The sequence below is a fragment of the Ictalurus furcatus genome, chromosome 22 (genome assembly GCF_023375685.1).
Source record: "Ictalurus furcatus strain D&B chromosome 22, Billie_1.0, whole genome shotgun sequence".
NCBI classification, from domain to species: domain Eukaryota; kingdom Metazoa; phylum Chordata; class Actinopteri; order Siluriformes; family Ictaluridae; genus Ictalurus; species Ictalurus furcatus.
In genome coordinates, this window is record NC_071276.1 from 1188541 (window position 1) to 1213735 (window position 25195).

Here is a 25195-nt window from a genome sequence, read left to right on the forward strand (position 1 = left end):
TAAAATAACCCTCTGCACACAGAGTGAAGAAAATAGACTTTATTGTTGGTTCAGATTGTTACAGACAGAACAGAGGGATTGTGGGAGAGATTTGGGTCGTAGAAATGTGAAAACGTGTTGAATGGATTGTTTTTTTGCTTTAAACTGAGTTCAGTAATAAATAATGGAGTCAGTGCCGTGACATTTAGTAGATTTGTGTTTTCCACGTGTGGAGAAAAGAAAAGCTTTGAGTGCTGATCATCAGCATGAACTCCTGCTTCTGCTGTGTTCACTCCTGTTCTTTTATACTTTAGTCCAATCTGTTCAACACGGACCGTCTGAAGATCCCGCTTCCTGTTCTTTTACACTTTAGTCCAATCTGTTCAACACGGACCATCTGAAGATCCCGGTTCCTGTTCTTTTACACTTTAGTCCAATCTGTTCAACACGGATCATCTGAAGATCCCGCTTCCTGTTCTTTTACACTTTAGTCCGATCTGTTCAACACGGACCATCTGAAGATCCCGGTTCCTGTTCTTTTACACTTTAGTCCAATCTGTTCAACACGGACCATCTGAAGATCCCGCTTCCTGTTCTTTTACACTTTAGTCCAATCTGTTCAACACGGATCAGATCTGAAGATCCCGCTTCCTGTTCTTTTACACTTTAGTCCGATCTGTTCAACACGGATCATCTGAAGATCCCGCTTCCTGTTCTTTTACACTTTAGTCCAATCTGTTCAACACAGACCGTCTGAAGATCCCGCTTCCTGTTCTTTTACACTTTAGTCCAATCTGTTCAACACGGATCAGATCTGAAGATCCCGCTTCCTGTTCTTTTACGCTTTAGTCCAATCTGTTCAACACGGATCATCTGAAGATCCCGCTTCCTGTTCTTTTACACTTTAGTCCAATCTGTTCAACACGGACCGTCTGAAGATCCCGCTTCCTGTTCTTTTACACTTTAGTCCAATCTGTTCAACACGGACTGTCTGAAGATCCCGCTTCCTGTTCTTTTACACTTTAGTCCAATCTGTTCAACACGGACCGTCTGAAGATCCCGCTTCCTGTTCTTTTACACTTTAGTCCAATCTGTTCAACACGGACCGTCTGAAGATCCCGCTTCCTGTTCTTTTACACTTTAGTCCAATCTGTTCAACACGGATCATGTCTGAAGATCCTGGTTCTTGTTCTTTGTGGTCCTCATCTCCCTCTCCTCCTCTCTCCTAGAGAAACAGAAAGAAACAGGATCAGCTCTGAGATGAGATTTAATGTTAGCGCAGGCTTTTCTGCTGGATTTTCACTCCACACACAGATCTTTATTCCATATTACACCGTAAACAACATCACGTCTTACTCTCTCAGTGCAGCGGGAACACGCACAGATCTTTATTCCATATTACAACGTAAACAACATCACGTCTTACTCTCTCAGTGCAGCGGGAACACACACAGATCTTTATTCCATATCACACCGTAAACAACATCACGTCTTACTCTCTCAGTGCAGCGGGAACACACACAGATCTTTATTCCATATTACACCGTAAACAACATCACGTCTTACTCTCTCAGTGCAGCGGGAACACACACAGATCTTTATTCCATATCACACCGTAAACAACATCACGTCTTACTCTCTCAGTGCAGCGGGAACACACACAGATCTTTATTCCATATTACACCGTAAACAACATCACGTCTTACTCTCTCAGTGCAGCGGGAACACACACAGATCTTTATTCCATATTACACCGTAAACAACATCACGTCTTACTCTCTCAGTGCAGCGGGAACACACACAGTCCACTTTAAGAGTTGTTGGAGGAAGAATCTCCTTCAGAGGCTGTAAAACATTCAAATCCATCAGAAAGTGAAGTAAACACTGCGAGTCAATAATGTACTGGATTTAAACATCATTTCTGGATCATAAAGGTTCACTTACCGGGTTTGGGTGGAACAGGTTTGAAGCCTGAAACACAGATGATGGACAGACAGTTATTATAAAATCTGTGGACTGGGTTTGGTTTCACGAGACAATTAGTCAATATCAGCTTATTGTCTCGTCTAATTTATCAGTTAAAGCTTAAAAATATGTCAAATATTCATCAAATCCCCTTTCAAGAATTAGAAAGTGTAAATCTGTTCTCTGAGAACTTCACATCTGCCTCCTTCCTCCTCTCACCAGAGTTCTTCTTCTTCCAGACCACAATTCCAGCAACAACGGCAACGAGAACCAGGAGAGCCGCGACTACACCAACGATGATACCGATCGGAGCTCCACCTGATCCTCCACCTGATCCTCCACCTGTTAAATCACACAGAGTCTTTATTATCTGCTGCAGAAATAAATCAGCTTTCAGTGTAAATCTGTAGTTTTATAGGAAAGTGTTTCTCTGACCAGGATTCAGGATTTGGCGCTCCCTTGCATTCAGCACTATCTCCTTCTCCAAGCTGCTGTGCTGAATCACGCAGGTGTAGGTGTGTTTCTGCAGATCCTCAGCTGAGACTGTCAGAACGCTTCTCTTCTGGAAGCTTCCATCCTGGTTGGGTAACGTCTCTCTGAGCTCCACGCCCTCATGCACGTCCTCTCCGTCCTTCTGCCAGGTGATCATCACTGTTTTGGGGAAGAAACCTGTAGCGTGACACACCACCTCTGGAGAAGAGTGTTTCTGGAACACTGACGCTGTAGGAGGATCTGCAGACACACAGAGACAGAAATATTACATTCATTTATAAATGATACGAGGAAAAGTGTTTTACATCCAAATAAACTGTGTTAAAGTGATTTTTCACTTCATGATTGTTCCTCTGAACAGTGACATTAAAAGTGGTCATGTGATCAATATTTTATAATTATAGATGTAAAGTTTAGTTTTGTACAAGAAAATATATTTACATATATAAACTACATCAATAAGATCAATATATAATTCAAATAATGAAGTTATGTTACGTGTAGATATTTAAATATGAACAGCACAAGGCAAAAGAAGTGTGTGTGTGTGTGTGTGTGTGGTGTATGGGTGTGTGAGTGTGTCTGGGTGTGTGTGTGTGTGTGTGTTGCCATTACAGTATCAGATCACACACTTTACCTTTCCTCTCCAGAGTCTCTTTCCCATAAGACAGGTGTTTGTTTAACCAGTCGATACACTCTGTCTCCAGGTAGTTCTTCCTGCCCGCATTCAAACCAGGAGCATTATCCCACTGGTTCTTGGTGATCAGAGCTTGAGGTGTCGGAGCGATCCAGGTGAGAGTTTTCAGATCAAAACTGAGGAAATCTTCTCCATCATAACCGTACTGCATGTATCCTCTAGTGGTGCCGTCATCATCACGCTCACAGCCGTACATCACCTGCCATGTGTGAACTCCTGCACACACACACACACCCACACGCACACACACCCAGGCACACACACCCAGGCACACACACACAAACACACACAGACACACCCACACAGACACACACACCACACACACACACACACACACACACACACACACACCCACAGACACACACACAGACACACACACAGACACACACACACACACCACACACAAACACACACACACACAGATGCCATTTAAACAATCCCACTACATTCTACTCTGCACTTTGACTTCACCAGACAGAATATTTTACATTTATTTTACTTTGCTGATTTTCCTTCTGCTATTTTCTTCTATTTTCTGCTAAGTCATAGAAAGCTTAGTTGTTGATGACATACTGTATACGCATGCAAATCTCTCTCTCTCACACACACACACACACACACACACACACACACACACACACTTTTATTTTCCATTTCTCTCAACAGCAGGTGTGACACATTGTGGATGGTGTGAATTATATTTAGTAATTTTCTGGTTGTAGTTCCTGATTTAATAAACGCTGCTGTGTGTTAATAATTTGTTCTCTTGTAAAAGAAAAAAACATTCCTATGATTTAAGACTAAACTGATCACTCAGGTGTTCCCCTTACAGCTCACTGTAAACTTCATACATTTATCAGTGTTATTAAATATAAAATTCCCTCTCTGACAGAAGTCTGGTATCTGATTAAGTCGTTATATTACACAGTGTGTGTGTGTGTGTGTGTGTGTGTGTGTGTGTGTATGTGTGTGTATAAAGGCTGAAACAAGTGTAAGTGTGCAGTTCATTCACATCGTAAAGGATAATCAGCAGCAGGTTCAGTGTCACTATGACGACAGACAGCTGGAGAGAAAGTCGTGTCAGTGTCAGAGAATTTAGATAAAAACGTGAGCGCTGCTACGAACGTCCATATAACGTCTAATCACACTTACATCAAACAGGACATGAAGGGACATCGAAACGGACAGAAACATGAGGACGACTCAGAGCTTGAAGGTGTGTAGCTAGCTAATTAGCACACAAACACTCTGTTCGTACAGTTTATTTACCGCTATGACAACACCACTACCTTCATGCTCTCCAGCTGAAGATCTACAAACCCGTACTGCATCACTGAGCATCCAGTACAACAGAATATATCTACATCATTATCCATGAAGAACACGCTACAGACTACAGAACATCAACATCAAACACTCTACTAACTACATACAGTCTTCAGATACACACTAATGTACTGTAATGATACTATTAGCTACGCTGGCTAATATTAGCTGCAGTTAGTGAACATATCTGACATTTCTAAACTACTACACAGGAAATTACAACAAGGGCTTAATACTGAACAGTACGACTAAGCGTTTATTAGAGTGAACGCTATCAGATGTATTAGACGTGTTATTAGAGTGAACACTATCAGATGTATTAGACGTGTTATTAGAGCGAACACTATCAGATGTATTAGACGTGTTATTAGAGTGAACACTATCAGATGTATGAGACGTGTTATTAGAGCGAACACTATCAGATGTATTAGACGTGTTATTAGAGCGAACACTATCAGATGTATTAGACGTGTTATTAGAGCGAACACTATCAGATGTATTAGACGTGTTATTAGAGCGAACATTATCAGATGTATTAGACGTGTTATTAGAGCGAACACTATCAGATGTATTAGACGTGTTATTAGAGTGAACATTATCAGATGTATTAGACGTGTTATTAGAGTGAACACTATCAGATGTATGAGACGTGTTATTAGAGTGAACACTATCAGATGTATTAGACGTGTTATTAGAGTGAACACTATCAGATGTATTAGACGTGTTATTAGAGTGAACACTATCAGATGTATTAGACGTGTTATTAGAGTGAACACTATCAGATGTATTAGACGTGTTATTAGAGTGAACATTATCAGATGTATTAGACGTGTTATTAGAGTGAACACTATCAGATGTATTAGACGTGTTATTAGAGTGAACACTATCAGATGTATTAGACGTGTTATTAGAGTGAACACTATCAGATGTATTAGACGTGTTATTAGAGTGAACACTATCAGATGTATTAGAGACGTGTTATTAGAGTGAACACTATCAGATGTATTAGACGTGTTATTAGAGTGAACACTATCAGATGTATTAGAGACGTGTTATTAGAGTGAACACTATCAGATGTATTAGAGACGTGTTATTAGAGTGAACACTATCAGATGTATTAGAGACGTGTTATTAGAGTGAACACTATCAGATGTATTAGAGACGTGTTATTAGAGTGAACACTATCAGATGTATTAGACGTGTTATTAGAGTGAACACTATCAGATGTATTAGAGACGTGTTATTAGAGTGAACACTATCAGATGTATTAGACGTGTTATTAGAGTGAACACTATCAGATGTATTAGACGTGTTATTAGAGTGAACACTATCAGATGTATTAGAGACGTGTTATTAGAGTGAACACTATCAGATGTATTAGAGACGTGTTATTAGAGTGAACACTATCAGATGTATTAGAGACGTGTTATTAGAGTGAACACTATCAGATGTATTAGAGACGTGTTATTAGAGTGAACACTATCAGATGTATTAGAGACGTGTTATTAGAGTGAACACTATCAGATGTATTAGAGACGTGTTATTAGAGTGAACACTATCAGATGTATTAGACGTGTTATTAGAGTGAACACTATCAGATGTATTAGAGACTTGTTATTAGAGTGAACACTATCAGATGTATTAGAGACGTGTTATTAGAGTGAACACTATCAGATGTATTAGAGACGTGTTATTAGAGTGAACACTATCAGATGTATTAGAGACGTGTTATTAGAGTGAACACTATCAGATGTATTAGAGACGTGTTATTAGAGTGAACACTATCAGATGTATTAGAGACGTGTTATTAGAGTGAACACTATCAGATGTATTAGACGTGTTATTAGAGTGAACACTATCAGATGTATTAGAGACGTGTTATTAGAGTGAACACTATCAGATGTATTAGACGTGTTATTAGAGTGAACACTATCAGATGTATTAGACGTGTTATTAGAGTGAACACTATCAGATGTATTAGACGTGTTATTAGAGTGAACACTATCAGATGTATTAGACGTGTTATTAGAGTGAACACTATCAGATGTATGAGACGTGTTATTAGAGTGAACACTATCAGATGTATTAGATGTGTTATTAGAGTGAACACTATCAGATGTATTAGAGACGTGTTATTAGAGTGAACACTATCAGATGTATTAGACGTGTTATTAGAGTGAACACTATCAGATGTATTAGACGTGTTATTAGAGTGAACACTATCAGATGTATTAGAGACGTGTTATTAGAGTGAACACTATCAGATGTATTAGAGACGTGTTATTAGAGTGAACACTATCAGATGTATTAGAGACGTGTTATTAGAGTGAACACTATCAGATGTATTAGAGACGTGTTATTAGAGTGAACACTATCAGATGTATTAGACGTGTTATTAGAGTGAACACTATCAGATGTATTAGAGACGTGTTATTAGAGTGAACACTATCAGATGTATTAGACGTGTTATTAGAGTGAACACTATCAGATGTATTAGACGTGTTATTAGAGTGAACACTATCAGATGTATTAGACGTGTTATTAGAGTGAACACTATCAGATGTATGAGACGTGTTATTAGAGTGAACACTATCAGATGTATTAGACGTGTTATTAGAGTGAACACTATCAGATGTATTAGACGTGTTATTAGAGTGAACACTATCAGATGTATAAGAGACGTGTTATTAGAGTGAACACTATCAGATGTATTAGACGTGTTATTAGAGTGAACACTATCAGATGTATTAGACGTGTTATTAGAGTGAACACTATCAGATGTATTAGACGTGTTATTAGAGTGAACACTATCAGATGTATTAGAGACGTGTTATTAGAGTGAACATTATCAGATGTATTAGAGACGTGTTATTAGAGTGAACACTATCAGATGTATTAGACGTGTTATTAGAGTGAACACTATCAGAAATGTTGAGGTGTAAGTGTAATAGTTAGGAGATAATGAGCGGTGATAACGGGGTACAGCATCAGTTCTCTCATGGTGTTGTTATTAGTGATGAACATGATGGGAATAATGAGCAGGTGTTCAGGTGTTAAAGCAGGAAGAAGGTTAAACACTGCAGTGAGGAGGAATCATGTGACCTCAGTAGGGGTGTAACCTCACACTCCTGTAACGATTCCATTCACAATACTGCGATCACGACTCGATTCTGAACAAAATCTGAATGAAGAATAATTGTCATGATTCCCTCTTGAAGCAGCGTGCTCTAAGCGTGAATGCGCGAGCACCTGCTTTTCCGTTGTTGACCGTAATGACATTGGGACACGTGTGTTTTGTTTATGTTTCTGTCATGTCTCCTCCCTGTTCTGTCATTGGCTGGGATTTCACGTGGGTCTGTATTGCTCTCAGCTGCTAGCGGTTTAGACGCTGATCATGTCCGCATATATACCGCGCGTCTCCAAGCACTCAACGCGGAAGATTATCTTAGAGTTAGTTTAGTTCGTTTAGTAGTCATAGTCACGGTCCATGTTTAGAGTTAGTTCGCGCTGGATTATCCGCTTCCAGTCCCTCGTCATAGTTCGTTTCTTGTTTTGTTTATCGACCTAGATTCCTGCCTTGCCCCGTGTATGCCTGTTTGCCAATCGCCTGACCTTTTGCATGTTTGTGGATTACGTTTTGGATTTGTCTGCCTGTCTCTCTTTCAAATAAACAACTGTTCATCCTGCACTTGCATCCGTCCTATCTCTGCTCCGTCACGATTCGTGACAGAATCTTCCGCCTCAACATGGATGCAGCACGAGGACGAGAGAGAAGTCACGCCACAGAAAAAAGGGAAGTGGTAGGACAATACCTCATCGGGGAACGCTCGGATTACTGGCCGCATTTTTCGTCCGTGCAATTTCCCCAAAGGTACGCTGTTGAATTGCCACCAGAGACAGCGGGATTAGGGAGCTACCCGCTGGAGTTCCTCTTCAGCTGCCAGGAGTATTTCTGCAGCTTGGCGTTTCCCAAGCCTACTAAGAGAGAGTGGATCGGGTTCCTGGTGTCCAGGTTTTGTGGTCCGGCCCGTGACTGGGTGGAGCAGCTGGTGAGTGCTGGGTCGCCAGCCCTCCATGATGTAACTCGGTTTGCAGAGCTGTTTATGGAGGAGTTTTCACAACCTGGACAACTTCGTGGCCTTGATTTACTGGGGTGGAGAGTCAATGGACAGTCCCAGGTGGACCCACCGGTCAACCTCTATTATGAGGAGATGGACAGGGCAGTAACCAGCGAACCACTTCAGTTTCTGGCCAACGCGGGGGTGAAATCTCCGAGATGTATGGCTGAGGACTGCGGGAGAGAGAGTCAGCTTCAATGTCCCACCTGCAAGAAGCTGGGCTTCCAGGAAGCTTTCTTCTGCTCTCAGGAATGCTTCAAGAGCAGCTGGCCGGAGCATAAGAAACTCCACCGAAGACCCTGAGGTCCAAGTCCAAGTCAAGTCCCAAGTCCCTGAGGTCCAAGTCAAGTCTCAAGCTTCTGAAGTCCAAGTCCAGTCTCAAGTCCCTGAGGTCCAAGTCCAGTCTCAAGTCCCTGAGGTCCAAGTCCAGTCTCAAGTCCCTAAGGTCCAAGTCCAAGTCAAGTCTCAAGTCCCTAAGGTCCAAGTCCAAGTCAAGTCTCAAGTCCCTGAGGTCCAAGTCAAGTCTCAAGTCCCTGAGGTCCAAGTCAAGTCTCCAGTCCCTGAAATCCAAGTCAAGTCTCAAGTCCCTAAGGTCCAAGTCCAAGTCAAGCCTCCAGGCTCTGAGGTCCAAGTCAAGCCTCCAGGCTCTGAGGTCCAAGTCAAGCCTCCAGGCTCTGAAGTCCAAGTCAAGCCTCCAGGCTCTGAAGTCCAAGTCAAGCCTCCAGGCTCTGAAGTCCAAGTCAAGCCACCAGGCTCTGAAGCCCAAGTCAAGCCACCAGGCTCTGAAGCCCAAGTCAAGCCTCCAGGCTCTGATGCCCAAGTCAAGTCTCAAGTCCCTGAAATCCAAGTCCAAGTCAAGCCTCCAGGCTCTGATGCCCAAGTCAAGTCTCAAGTCCCTGAAATCCAAGTCCAAGCCAAGCCTCCAGGCTCTGACGTCCAAGCCAAGCCTCCAGGCTCTGACATCCAAGCCAAGCCTCCAGGCTCTGACGTCCAAGCCAAGCCTCACGTCCCTGAGCTCACGTTCAAGCCTGCTGATCCAGTTGACCAAGCTCTGCTAATATCTAAGCCTAATGACCAAGTTCTGCTCACACCCCAATCTGCTGACACGCCCAGCCAAGCTCTGCTCACGCCCCAGTCTGCTGACACGCCCAGCCAAGTTCTGCTCACGCCACAGTCTGCTGACACGCACCGCCAAGTTCTGCTCACGCCACAGTCTGCTGACACGCACAGCCAAGTTCTGCTCACGCCACAGTCTGCTGACACGCACAGCCAAGTTCGGCTCACGCCTGAGTCTACTGACACGGCCACCCAAGCTCCGCCCATGCCCAAGGTTCACCTGGAGACCTCAGAGCCTCAGCCTCCCTGTTCAGCTGAGGACGTCGCTCAGCCTCCCTGTTCAGCTGAGGACGTCGCTCAGCCTTCCTGCTCCATGGCAAACATCGTCCTTCGAGGAGACCCACGCTCCTCTCCCTGGCCGCACGGAGACCCACGCTCCCCTCCCTGGCCGCACGGAGACCCACGCTCCCCTCCCTGGCCGCACGGAGACCCACGCTTCTCTCCCTGGCCTTACAGGGGACTTCACTCTGCCTTCCAGTTCAGCTGGGGACGTCGCTCCGCTTTCATGCTCCAACGAGGACGTCGCCCTGCTTCCCTGCTCTGCTGAGTACAGTGCTCTGTTTCCCTGCTCCGCCGAGGACGTCGCCCTGCCTTCATGCTCCCACGAGGACGTCGCCCTGCTTCTCTGCTCTGCCGAGTACAGTGCTCTGTTTCCCTGCTCCGCCGAGGACGTCGCTCTGCTTTCATGCTCCGACAAGGACGTTGGCCCGCTTTCATGCTCCGCCGAGGACGTCGCTCTGCCCTCATGCTCCGCCAAGGTCGTCGCTCAGCCTCCCTGTTCAGCCGAGGATATCGCTCAGCCTCCCTGTTCAGCCGAGGACGTAGCTCAGCCTCCCTGTTCAGCCAGGGTCGTTGCTCCGCTTCCCTGCACCACCAAGAACACCGTGCAGTTTCCTTTGGGGGGGATTCTGTCATGATTCCCCCTTGAAGCAGCGTGCTCTAAGCGCGAATGCGCGAGCACCTGCCTTTCCGTTGTTGACCGTAGTGACATCTGGACACGTGTGTTTTGTTTATGTTTCTGTCATGTCTCCTCCCTGTTCTGTCATTGGCTGGGATTTCACGTGGGTCTGTATTGCTCTCAGCTGCTAGCAGTTTAGACGCTGATCATGTCCGCATATATACCGCGCGCCTCCCAGCACACAACGCGGAAGATTAATACTTTAGAGTTAGTTTAGTTCGTAGCGTATTCATAGTCACGGTCCATGTTTAGAGTTAGTTTAGCTCGTATCATAGTCATAGTCACGGTCCATGTTTAGAGTTAGTTCGCGCTGGATTATCCGCTTCCAGTCCCTCGTCATAGTTCATTTCTTGTTTTGTTTATCGACCCTGTTTTCCGTGACCACGACCTAGATTCCTGCCTTGCCCCTTGTATGCCTGTTTGCCAATCGCCTGACCTCTTGCATGTTTGTGGATTACGTTTTGGATCACGTTTTGGATTTGTCTGCCTGTCTCTCTTTCAAATAAACAACTGTTCATCCTGCACTTGCATCCGTCCTATCTCTGCTCCGTCACGATTCGTGACAATAATTATAACTGAAAAGACTTTTTTTATTATTATTTCTGAATCATAAACTACACAAAACAATGTAAATGTTTCTCTGAACAAAACTGAATGTGAATAACAGTTAAAGCCAATTCAGCTCCAGCAGCTCTGCACACTCACACACACACACACACACACACCCACACTCCCACACACACACACACATATCACATTATAATCATATTGACAAAACAGCAGATGGACAGGCAGTGCTCTAAAAACTATAGCTGTGCTGCTGTGATAGTTCAGTGGTTAAGGCATGTGATACTGATCAGAAGTTTGTGAGTTTAAATCCGAGCACCACCAAGCTGCCCCTGCAAGAAGGTCCTCGACTGACACACTGCATCTTATCTACATTTCAAGCCCTGATTTGTTCAGTTTTTACCAGACGAATGAAAAATAAAGGGAAGATAAATAATCTGCTGTCTGTCCTGCTAACTGAAACACTCTGATTCTAAATTCATTTTATTTCCATCTGTACACAAAGCGAATCATTTTCAGTGTGTAGAATCGACTCAGTCAAGCTTCGGGGTTGACTTTTAGCTTTCGTTGCTAGAATCAGTGAATCAACTCTTTTTGGGGTCGACTCTGAAAGCAGCATGGAGACTTTATGACTTTACACAAGATGTACTAAAATATTATGTAGCTGTTTATAAGTCCGTCGTGTAGACTAATTATTCATCTGAAACCTGTTCATTTTCAATTCAACAAGATGGCGTACAAACTACGGACTTTTTGGCCAACAGAGCATGAGATAATCTGAAAGGGCAGGAGAGACACATAAATATGACCAATAAATGTGTAATACATTATATTTCATTGATTTTTATAAATTAGTTGTTGCAGCCCTAGTTAATAGTTAACAATAAACTAACTTGCCAGCACACTTAGCTACTACTAGTTTAACTATACAGTATAATTATTAGCCCAATAGCTTGTTAGTTTACTTGGCTAACATCCTTTCTCGATGTTTCCCTGTGTCTCTGTATGTATACAGAGTGCTGTGTGTGTGTGAGAGAGAGAGAGTGTGAGAGTGTGTATGATTAAAGCTGTGTGTGTGTGTGTGTGTGTGTGTGTGTGTGTTAGTGATTAAAGGTGTGAGTGTGTTTACCTTTACTTTGATTAAAGCACTGCATCAGTTTATCCACATTGCCTTTGAAGTCCTCCTCATTTTCCTGCAGCACCTGTGTGTATCTGTCCCAGTAATCTGGATCATCAGCGTTGATCCTCTTTATCCACTCCGTCTTTGGGATCTTCTTCTAGATCTTACTGTCATAGTACTCATGTTGCACTCCATCCAGCTGACTGAGAGCAATGAATTCTGGGAAATTTATTCCTGGTGTGACTCCAGTGTAGAAGACCTGCAGAGTGTGTGTGTCTGTAAAAGAGTAAAAATGGACATTTACATTATTTTAGTAACTCATCACATGAACAAGACAATAAATATACATAATAATGTTAATAAAAGTAGTAAAGAATTCTGTTTCTGATCATTCAGGATAATTTAGTGACTCTCCCTCCTGCCACATCACACACGTTTAACACGGGAAATGTGAAGTGTGCACAGGATGTACTTTCTCACAGAAAGTGAAAGCAGGAGTTGAAAGCGAGGGATTTAGATTACACACACATTATATATATATATATATATGTAATTAGATTATATTATTTACATTTTCTACCAATTTTAAGCAAATAATAGTAAATGATATTGTTGTTAATATTAAGCTTGATATTGTTGTTAATATTATAATAATAGTTCTTGGCCCCTTGATGTGCACATCCAGACCTACAGACAGAGTAATTATTATATAATGAGGCCATAAGCTACTGGAAATAAATGAATAAAACAGAAATAGAGTAGAGGTGGGGGAAAGGGTTCCGAGGACCATCTAACTCGATTAATAAACAATCTTTTCTTATTAATCGTGCACAGAAACTGTCAGAACTGTTATCCCAAATAAACCTCATGAAACATTATGAAAATTTGTGTTTTTCATTGAATGGTTTGTAGCCACTGCAGAGCTACAGGATGATTATTTATTTATTTATTTATTTATTTTTACAGATTTCACTGTCTGTGGTAGATAAATGCTATTTAAATGTGGAAGAACATTTCAGAACAAAAATTTTGCTGCATCATTCTCCATTTCATATTTTAACTATTTACAGACATGACTGTATATAAACAGTTTTGAGTTCAGACTTTCGATTCTACATAATGGTCTTTTTTTTCTTTCCTTGTTGATCTCTTGTCTCTGCCTATAGTGAAATAACACACTGCCTCACCATGTACCAGGAAGAAGTGACAAGAAAAGGTTTGTAACTGAAAGTATTTTTTATATATATATACTGCTTTCAGGTTATTACAGCTTTGCGCGTACATACTTTACATATTAATTGCTGTTTTTGTAGCAGAACACCGAATAAAGTTGTTGGTGATATGGTACCAGAGTTATTCATACAGTTTTACATGGCAGAAATAAAAGTTATGAAAATATGTGATTTAAGATGTTCAATGTTAAAAAAGAAAAAAGTAAAAGCTATGATGTAACAACACCGGACTGTTTCATCACTGAATAAAATACATTAAAATGTTAAGACACTGTGCTAATAAAAAAAACATCAGTGATAAAATGGGAGGCGATGTTCAGCTGTTAGTGTTACAGTGCTTCAGACTGACTGTTTTTCTCTCTCTCATACACACACACATACACACACACAATACAGAGGTATCTGTGTGCTGTCTTTATTGTTTATCAGCTTCAGGAAATAATTGCGTTGCAGTTTTTTCCTTTTCAAAAGTTAAATATAAAAAGTGCATAGACTCTCTGGATTCATTGTGTGTGTGCGTGTGTGTGTGCGTGTGTGTGAGCGCTGTGGAAAAATCCTTTAAATTCAACAAACAAAAACATTTACAATATGTTATAAAGATATAACAGCGCCCTCTGTTGGTCCTCTGTGTGCGTTGCAGTCATTAATGTCACTATGATTGATTTAGGGCAGCTTCAACTACACCTGGATAGCTGTGTGGACTGGGATGTGGGAGGAAAACTGCATCTTAAAACATCACAAAAACCGAGCTAGCAGAGTTCCTACTGAAGTGACAATGGCTGAAATGAGACAGCCCTGACCAAGTGAAACAGGACTCATCTAGCAAGTGAGAGTGAGTAAAACAGCTCAGAATGATTGAGTACTGAGGTGTGAATAGCTAAAACAGGATTCTACCACTGACCTGAGGATATCTTTATAAAACACAGACAATGAAGTTAGTACTACTGAAATAGGACACACCCGCTGGTCTGAGTCCACAGAGGCAAATGATGGACTTTAATAGTGATTTTTTTAAAAAGGTAAATATTGCAAATATTATGCTTTAGCAGCTTGCAAGAGTATTGAGATATAGCTAACAAAAATTGAGAAAGAAAATCCCCCCCTAACTTTTTGCTCCTACTTATTAGTGATATTTGTATTTTGTATAAAGTTTCCTCTTGAGCTGCGTCTTTAATTTTGTGGTACATTTCTCCGTCTGCTTTTCTCATTTTATTCTGCTTTAGACTTTTGTCCACAGTTAGACATGAGGGTGAGAAAGAGTAGTAAGGTGTGACCAGAGAGAAGCTGGTGTGGTGTGTACACAGAGGCAAGGGTCATGTATAACTTTACATTCATAGGCGTTTACTTTTATTAGTTCCATTTATGGAATAACATTCCAATAATGTTACAGGGATGAGTATGAACAGTGTCCAATTCAGTGGATTGGTTCATTATTCAAAGACAGCCCCGATCTGTAATTATGACAATCTGCGGTTTGATGTATGCAATTTTAAAAAAAAAACATGAAGTACATATTTAATATTGATTTTATGATAACTGCAACATTTTATATGTACGTTCTGGTTCTTGTGATGTTTTAATCCCAGTCAGTGTTTAATCCTGTACTGATGGTGATTGTTCTCCTGGTTTCTGTTGGTACTGAATCTCACATCCAAATGATATACAGAACAATTATAAAGAAAATCAAATCAATGATTTCAATCTGAAAAGTTTCCTCCTTCAAATAAACACAACAATGTGTCTACTCTCGCACCTGTCGGTCAATAAGCCACGCCCCCAAAGTAGCCTACGTCATCACTAACCAGGTAAACACAGCTGCTGCATGTTAGAAATGAAAGTAACTTGTTGTCCTCCTGTTTATTAGTGTTTCATAATAAATACTGATAGTTATGGAGATATTGAGGTTCACAGTTAGTATCTACACTCGACCAGTTATTGAACAAGTTTTATGAGCTCTAAGAAATGTTTGCTCTTTCATAATAATTCAGTACTTTCATTAGAGGATTGGTTTACAAGCAAAGACAAAGCTAACAGATTATTAAAACTCAAATCATATTTGTTTATTTATTTCTTTAGACTTTTATTTAGATTTCTTTATTTAGACCTTTTTTTTCTTTAGGAAAGGAAATAAAGGATTTAGTTTTATTCTTCCGTTAATGATGTAGTTTTCCCTCTATTCACGTGTTTACGAGTTTGAGGAAGGTTTTAGATAAATAACTAATAAATAACATTATTTTATGTAAATATCTCCTCAGTAACAGTGATCTCAGTGCTGTGTGGAGATTTTATAGTAAATACTGAATAGAAACTGCAGATTGTTAGGACTATCTCTGAATTTTAATCATGAATCTACTGAATATTACTTTATATCTCAACACTGTTCATGTTTAATAGTTTGAATGCATTGTTTACACTTTTAATGAAGAAAAGTCACTGAATCAGCCTTAATGACTAATCACCATTTACAGATTAACAGAATAAAGTGACAATAAAATAAAGTTATAATAAAGCCAGTAAACTGACCTGCTGCAGACAGATGAACACAAAACGCGAGGAAAATCAGGATTTTCATCATTGTGTAGTTCCGTAAAGTTTTGTAAATGTAAATTTCTCAGCTCTAGCTCTATAGTTTATTCTCCACACAGATAGATCCTCAGAGTCAGTGCTGATGTTCTTCTCTGCCTTTCTCTCGTGTTTTGCTGCAGAGTTTTTGTAGGCGGGGAAATTCGGACCAATCAGAATTCAGGATTTCCTCCACGTCACCAGTTGCTGCATGAAGATGAAGAGTACCAGTCATACTTTAGTTTTGTGGAATCATTAACCGCCATCTTGTTCCTCACTGTATATTTAACTGAGTATTTTGGACAGATGTGACTAATTGTGATATGTGTGTGTGTGAATTAAAATAGATTTTTATAAATTAAAATAGATTTGTTGTGCGTGTGTATTTTAACACATGGGCTATATTTTAACATGGGCTTTATTATGGGTTTTTTTTTTTAATTTCAATTGGGAAGCTAAAACTTTATAATAAACTTTAAAATCTAATATGGCAGTTTTGTACTGTATATCTGTCATATCTCAACCTGGCCAGGACTCAGTTTCCCAAGAAGCAACACTCACCTCCCATGCACGCATGCGCTCACCATCCCCGGAGTTCTAATCTCCCACACCTGTCACTAATCACACACACACTCTCTCCACTAGTATTTAGCGAGTCATTCGCCAAATTTTCAGTGCGAAGTATACGTTCAGTAGACTTGTTCTCTGCGTTTCCAAGCCTTTCACATTCGTTTGCTATCTTTGTTATCTCGACCTCTTTTCCCGTTTACGACTACGCTTTCTGCCTGTTCCCTTGTGCTTTGTTTGTCCGATCACCTGACCCTTGCTTGTTTTACGACTACGTCTTTGAAACTACCCTTTACTATGCACGCGCTTCTGCTTCTGTGCCAACTCCGGTACGTGACAGAATACTTCGCCTTCCAATGGAAGCAGCGGGGCATCCACGTTGGCCACAAGCCATCGAGGGACATGGTCGGATGATCAGCGACCACGACCAATGTCTAGCCAACCTGACTGAGCAGGTAGCTAGGCTAAGTCAAGCCACGCCGTTTGCTGCGGCGGCGACAACGCGTTTACCTCCCACACCGGCACCGGAGAAGTACGACGAAGATCTGGCACGCTGCCGGGGTTTCCTCCTACAATGCTCCCTGTTCTTCTCAACCTACCCAGACATGACGGAGAATCGTAAGATCATCCATTTCATGGAACTTTTGACCGGGAAAGCTCTCCTCTGGGCCACCGCGGAATGGGAACAGGGAGGAAACGTCACAAACACGTATGATCAACTAACAGCGCGATTCCATACAGTCTTTGATCACTCGCCAGACAACAGAGAGACTGGTGAGGAATTATTGTCCCTGAAGCAAGGATCACGCTGCGTGGCTGATTATGGCCTCGAGTTTCGCACTGTAGCAGCAAGTAGTGGATGGAATCAACCCGCTCTCAAAACTGTGTTTCGCCAGGGATTAAATGCCGACATCGTGACCGAACTGGCATGTCGCGATGATCAGCTAACACTCGACTCGCTGATTGATTTAGCAATTTGCCTGGATCGTCTACTACGAGGAGCCGCCCCATATGCAGCGAGGTGGAAGTACCAGTGCAGGAGTCTCCCGTGGAACCCATGCAGCTGGGTCAGACACGGGTTAGCATGCAGGAGAGAGAACAAAGGTGTCGTGAACATCGCTGTTTTTATTGCGGCGAGGAAAAGCACTTCGTGCAACAATGCCCACTCAAGCAACGCCCCGCCCGATGGGACAATGCAACTGCTAAGCAACAGCAGCCAGGGGTGAGTTTGGATTCCACAGTCCAACGCTCAATTCAATCTGCGTTTTTAATACCAGTCATATTAGAGTACTCAGGCGTATCTTGTATTTTAGAAGCGCTGATCGACTCAGGAGCGGTGGGGAATTTCATCGATCAAGACACCATACAGCAGCACGACATCCCCGTTCGTCCCCTTATCACACGCCACCGTGTTCAAGCCATTTTCAAGCTTATTACCCACTGCACGGAACCCGTTAACCTCCACACCAGCGCTCTCCATCAAGAACGGATAATCTTCCATGTCATTGTATCTGCCCGTCATCCAGTGGTCCTCGGTCTTCCCTGGCTCGAACATCATAACCACAAATTTCTTGGACTCAAAGGGAGATCACCCACTGGTCATCGCATTGTATCAACCATTGCCTTCAAATCCCTGTGACAACATTAGGTACCACATCCATAGAGAGCCCTAACAGGGCTGACACCGTTCAAATACCCAATGAATACCACGACCTCATTGAAGCATTTAGTAAAGAGAAGGCTAGCGAGCTACCACCTCATCGACACTACGACTGTGCTATCGACCTACTTCCGGGCACTACACCACCTCGAGGAAGAATATATCCGCTAACACTAACTGAACAAAAGGCCATGGATGAATATATTCAAGAAGCATTACACCAGGGTTAAATACGACCATCCACATCTCCGGCATCAGCAGGGTTTTTCTTTGTGGAGAAGAAAGGAGGAGGTTTGAGACCATGCATAGACTATCGAGGGTTAAACCAGTGCTGCATCAAGTATCGATACCCACTGCCTCTGCTACCAGTCGCTCTGGAACAACTACGCACTGCCACCATCTTCACTAAGCTGGATTTACGCAGTGCCTACAACTTGATCCGGATTCGAGAGGGGGACGAATGGAAGACAGGTTTCAGCACAACGTCTGGTCACTATGAGTATCAGGTCATGCCGTATGGGCTTTCTAACGCTCCCTCAGTCTTCCAGTGTCTTATTAACGACGTCTTACGGGACATGCTGGGGCATCATGTAATCACCTACATCGATGACATCCTAATATATTCCAACTCCAAAGAGGAACATGTCCACCACGTCCGCCAGGTTCTACAAAGATTACTCCATCACCAGTTGTATGTCAAAGCTGAAAAATGTGAATTTCATAAACACACCATTTCATTCCTGGGATACATCATTAGCCCCGAAGGGGTCTCTATGGATCAAGAAAAGGTCAAGGCAGTAGTGAACTGGCCCACACCCACGACGGTGAAGGAATTACAAAGATTTCTGGGTTTTGCCAATTTTTACAGAAGATTCATTCGAAATTTCAGTACCATCGCCAATCCCTTGACGTCCTTATTAAAAGGGAAGCCAAAATGCCTGCTGTGGAACCCAGCTGCCCAAGTAGTTCTGGATCAGCTCAAGAAAGCCTTCACAACCGCTCCCATTATCAAGCATCCCGACCCATCTAGACCGTCCATCGTGGAAGTCGATGCGTCAGAGACCGGGGTAGGAGCTGTACTCTCCCAGCGTTTCGGAGAAAGGCCAAAGCTCCATCCAGTGACCTTCTTTTCACGAAAGCTTTCCCCCACTGAGAGAAATTATGATGTGGGCAATCGAGAACTCTTGGCCGTCAAATTAGCCCTTGAAGAGTGGCGGCACTGGTTAGAAGGAGCTACACATTCCTTCGTCATCTTCACTGACCATAAAAACTTGGAGTATTTACACACTGCCAAGAGGCTCACACCCCGTCAAGCCCGATGGTCCCTGTTTTTCACCTGGTTCCATTTCACCCTATCATATAGACCAGGATCCAAAAACACAAAGGCCGATGCCCTGTCTCATCTGGACCACACGGAACATGTGAATGACCATGAGGAATATATCATCAACCCTTCATGTATCGTCAATGCTCTAGAATGGGAACTAGATCAAAAATTGGAAGACATTCCCCAGTCACAAGTTCCATTTTTAAAAATATATTTTTTTAAAAATTAATATAAAATAAAAAATATTTTAAAAAAATATTTAAATATTTTACTACTTATTTTACCCTCTACCAAAGTGATGGAAAGGCCAAAGTGTGGAGAAAGAAAGGATCTGCTCACGATCCAGAACATACAAGCTCATCTGTGGAACATGGTGGAGGTAGTGTCATGGCTTGGGCTTGCATGGCTGCTTCTGGAACATTCTCACTAATCTTTATTGATGATGGACTCATGATGGTAGCAGCAGAATGAATTCAGAAGTTTACAGGAACATTTTTTCTGACAATTTACAGAGAAATTAATCCGAATTAATCAGGAGGAACTTCATCATGCAGCAAGACGACGATCCAAAACACACTTCCACCTCAACAAAGGACTTCATCACCAGACCTTAACACCAGACTTTAACCCAGGATTTAAAGTAGAGTCGTCTCCACCACTGTTTGAAAGGTGTAGACGTGTCCCCAGTGTCCATTACGACTTTGTTAACACGACTCACCCATGGGTTGTACAGGACTTGTGTATGAAAACCAGATGATGGACAAACTGTAGTTTTAAACACTGTATATGGACAAAGCCACAATAAAACTGAAAGTGAATTCTGAGTAGAAATTAAAACTGATCCAACATCACAGGACAGGATATCAATATCAGATTTCTGTCCCAACCAGGCTGTGGTGAATATGGATTATTGTTATCAGTAATGTTTGAAAATGTCTAACTTTCTTCTCATAAACTTTACATTGTGTTGTCTCTTCTCTTACTAGACTTCTTCTTCCTCCGAATGAGAAATCCAGCAGGACGGACACTGAGGGAAATAACAGGCGACTGCTCCAGTGACGCCGTCCATCCATATTCACCCTGCATTTACAATACATTTAATCAGCACACAATCTTTCAAATAAATCAGCTTTTCATTAGTAAGAAAAGTTCTAGGAGATTAAATTCTAGTTGGTTTACTGAAAATGTCGAGAGCATCTGGAATGTTATCAGCCTATTTTCAGGTAAAACTCCAGGATCACCTTCTAGTTCAGAACCTCCTCAGAGACTCAGATTTCTGCTTCACCAACATGGGGTTTAGTTTCATAAAGTGGAGATCATTAACTAATTAACTGATTTTTTTTTTCTAAATTATAGGAGACTGCAAACAATCACTGAAAATAACATGTTCTTATGTGAAACATCATCAATATTTTACTTCACTTTACTACACACTCGTGTCCTAATGCATCACACACACTCACACACTCGTGTCCTAAACACACACACACACACACACTCGTTACTATAATGTAACTTAGCATCATTAGTCACTGTGTAAAGTCACACAGATCACCTGGTGAGAAAAAGTGACATAAAATGTGATAAAAGGCAGAGAGTTTTATAATAAAACAGATACAGTGAGGGAAAAAAGTATTTGATCCCCTGCTGATTTTGTATGTTTGCCCACTGACAAAGAAATGATCATTCTATAATTTTAATGGTAGATTTATTTGAACAGTGAGAGACAGAATAACAACAAGAAAATCCAGAAAAACGCATGTCAAAAATGTTATAAATTGATTTGCATTTTAATGATGGAAATAAGTATTTGACCCCTCTGCAAAACATGACTTAAAAAACCCGGTCACACACCTCTGTACACAGAGAACCCATCACACACCACTGTACACAGAGAACCAGTCACACACCACTGTACACAGAGAACCAGTCACACACCACTGTACACAAACAGAGAACCCGTCACACACCACTGTACACAAACAGAGAACCAGTCACACACCACTGTACACAAACAGAGAACCCGTCACACACCACTGTACACAAACAGAGAACCAGTCACACACCACTGTACACAAACAGAGAACCCAGTCACACACCACTGTACACAAACAGAGAACCCGTCACACACCACTGTACACAAACAGAGAACCCATCACACACCACTGTACACAGAGAACCAGTCACACACCACTGTACACAAACAGAGAACCCGTCACACACCACTGTACACAAACAGAGAACCAGTCACACACCACTGTACACAAACAGAGAACCCAGTCACACACCACTGTACACAAACAGAGAACCCGTCACACACCACTGTACACAAACAGAGAACCAGTCACACACCACTGTACACAAACAGAGAACCCAGTCACACACCACTGTACACAAACAGAGAACCCGTCACACACCACTGTACACAAACAGAGAACCCGGTCACACACCACTGTACACAAACAGAGAACCCGGTCACACACCACTGTACACAAACAGAGAACCCAGTCACACACCACTGTACACAGAGAACCCGGTCACACACCACTGTACACAAACAGAGAACCCGTCACACACCACTGTACACAAACAGAGAACCCGGTCACACACCACTGTACACAAACAGAGAACCCGTCACACACCACTGTACACAAACAGAGAACCCGGTCACACACCACTGTACACAAACAGAGAACCCGGTCACACACCACTGTACACAAACAGAGAACCCGTCACACACCACTGTACACAAACAGAGAACCAGTCACACACCACTGTACACAAACAGAGAACCCGGTCACACACCACTGTACACAAGAGGAAAGTAAGAGGAAAGTCTACATTCCTCAGTCTGAGAAAGGGAACAAAGGAACATCACATCTCAGTAATAAATAAGAGATTTAGAGCCTCAATGATTAACACGTTCATTTAAAATGAATTCACATAACTTGTGGTAAACAATATTGACATAGTGAGATCACATGATCAGGAAGATCTTTACTGTTAATCACGTGACTTTGTCACTAAGCCACTCTGATAGTAAAATGAAACTCACTGAGCAGCTGCACACACCTGTATGACGTCACTGATTAATAGCTTGTCCCACATGCCTGCTGTACTGCTTTAGAGTCTTTTACAGACATTAAAAAACTATTCCTTATTCATGTTTATGTCACAGACTTGTATCAGAATGATGGGAAGAGAAGAATGTGGAAAATGGAAGGAGCTGCTCATGATCTGAAGTATACCACCTCATGTTATGGCGTGGGCGTGTACGTCTGGCACTGGAACTGGTTCTCTTGTATCTATTGATGATGTGACTGCTGATAAAAGCAGCAGGACGGATCCTGAAGATTTTTTATGCTGCCTATTTTATCTGCTCACATTCAGATAAATGCTTCAAAGTGTATTAGTTGGAGCTTTACAGTGCAGATGGATAAAGACCTATTTCCAAACTGCAGTGCCCTCGCTGAACGAAACCTGAAGGTTAAACACCCCAGGAACAAGCAGGAAGTGAAGACAACTGCAGTAAACACCTGGCAGTGTTTCTCCAGCTGTATTACGTGTAGAGAACATGTTTATTAACGTTAAGACATAAATTCTAACCGTAATTCATAAGAGTTTATTATAGTTCATCTTTGGAGTGATGCAGTGTGGGAAATATTACCACCATAAACTCTGAAGCTTTATCTGAGAGTAAAATCTGAATATTATTCAATTATAATGATAACAATGATCAGAAATCATTGTAACGTGTCAGTGTTAAGTGTTATATTATAAAAACTATTAAATAAAACAGTTTGAACTTTAAAGTCTCACAAGTCTCACAAGTCTCACAAATCTACTGGATTTTCATTCCACACCTGTTTTGTGGAACAGGTTTAAAACCTGAAAGACAGATGATGGACAGACAGTCTGAAGTGAAATCTTCCCCTTACTGACTGGTTAAACTCAGAGGGATGGTGTGTGTATGTGTTTCTCCAGCTGTATTGTGTGTAGAGAACATGACAGTAAATGTAGAACTGATCCTGAGGCCACGCCCTTTAAAAGAACACAGTTCTAAAATAACCCTCTGCACACAGAGTGAAGAAAATAGACTTTATTTTTGGTTCAGATTGTTACAGACAGAACAGAGGGATTGTGGGAGAGATTTGGGTCGTAGAAATGTGAAAACGTGTTGAATGGATTGTTTTTTTGCTTTAAACTGAGTTCAGTAATAAATAATGGAGTCAGTGCCGTGACATTTAGTAGATTTGTGTTTTCCACGTGTGGAGAAAAGAAAAGCTTTGAGTGCTGATCATCAGCATGAACTCCTGCTTCTGCTGTGTTCACTCCTGTTCTCACTCCTGTTCTTTTATACTTTAGTCCAATCTGTTCAACACGGACCGTCTGAAGATCCCGCTTCCTGTTCTTTTACACTTTAGTCCAATCTGTTCAACACGGATCATCTGAAGATCCCGCTTCCTGTTCTTTTATACTTTAGTCCAATCTGTTCAACACGGATCATCTGAAGATCCCGCTTCCTGTTCTTTTACACTTTAGTCCAATCTGTTCAACACGGACCGTCTGAAGATCCCGGTTCCTGTTCTTTTACACTTTAGTCCAATCTGTTCAACACGGACCATCTGAAGATCCCGGTTCCTGTTCTTTTACACTTTAGTCCAATCTGTTCAACACGGATCAGATCTGAAGATCCCGGTTCCTGTTCTTTTACACTTTAGTCCAATCTGTTCAACACGGATCATCTGAAGATCCCGGATCCTGTTCTTTTACACTTTAGTCCAATCTGTTCAACACGGACCGTCTGAAGATCCCGGTTCCTGTTCTTTTACACTTTAGTCCAATCTGTTCAACACGGATCAGATCTGAAGATCCCGGTTCCTGTTCTTTTACACTTTAGTCCAATCTGTTCAACATGGATCAGATCTGAAGATCCTGGTTCTTGTTCTTTGTGGTCCTCATCTCCCTCTCCTCCTCTATCCTAGAGAAACAGAAAGAAACAGGATCAGCTCTGAGATGAGATTTAATGTTAGCGCAGGCTTTTCTGCTGGATTTTCACTCCACACACAGATCTTTATTCCATATTACACCGTAAACAACATCATGTCTTACTCTCTCAGTGCAGCGGGAACACACACAGATCTTTATTCCATATCACACCGTAAACAACATCACGTCTTACTCTCTCAGTGCAGCGGGAACACACACAGATCTTTATTCCATATTACACCGTAAACAACATCATGTCTTACTCTCTCAGTGCAGCGGGAACACACACAGATCTTTATTCCATATTACACCGTAAACAACATCATGTCTTACTCTCTCAGTGCAGCGGGAACACACACAGATCTTTATTCCATATTACACCGTAAACAACATCATGTCTTACTCTCTCAGTTAAGCAGGAGGACACTCTTTGGTGTTGGAGTTGTTGGAGGAAGAATCATCATCAGATGCTTTAAAATATGTAAAATCACTCATAGTTAAAATTTGGACTAAACTTTAC

At 41.9% G+C, this 25195-nt stretch overlaps 1 protein-coding gene and 1 pseudogene across 2 annotated transcripts in view; both read right to left on the reverse strand.

The window, feature by feature from the left end:
- Positions 1 to 24: 24 nt before the first annotated feature.
- Positions 25 to 16241, reverse strand: LOC128625498 (BOLA class I histocompatibility antigen, alpha chain BL3-7-like; annotated as a pseudogene).
- Positions 16242 to 24038: 7797 nt separating this feature from the next.
- The window catches only part of LOC128625496 (BOLA class I histocompatibility antigen, alpha chain BL3-7-like), a 52487-nt gene continuing 51330 nt past the window's right edge, over positions 24039 to 25195 (reverse strand). For both annotated transcript variants that reach the window (XM_053653858.1, XM_053653857.1), the window contains exon 7: positions 24039 to 25145. In XM_053653858.1, the coding sequence (XP_053509833.1) occupies positions 25087 to 25145 (59 nt within the window). In that variant the 3' untranslated portion in view covers positions 24039 to 25086. The remainder of the gene's footprint in view (positions 25146 to 25195) is intronic.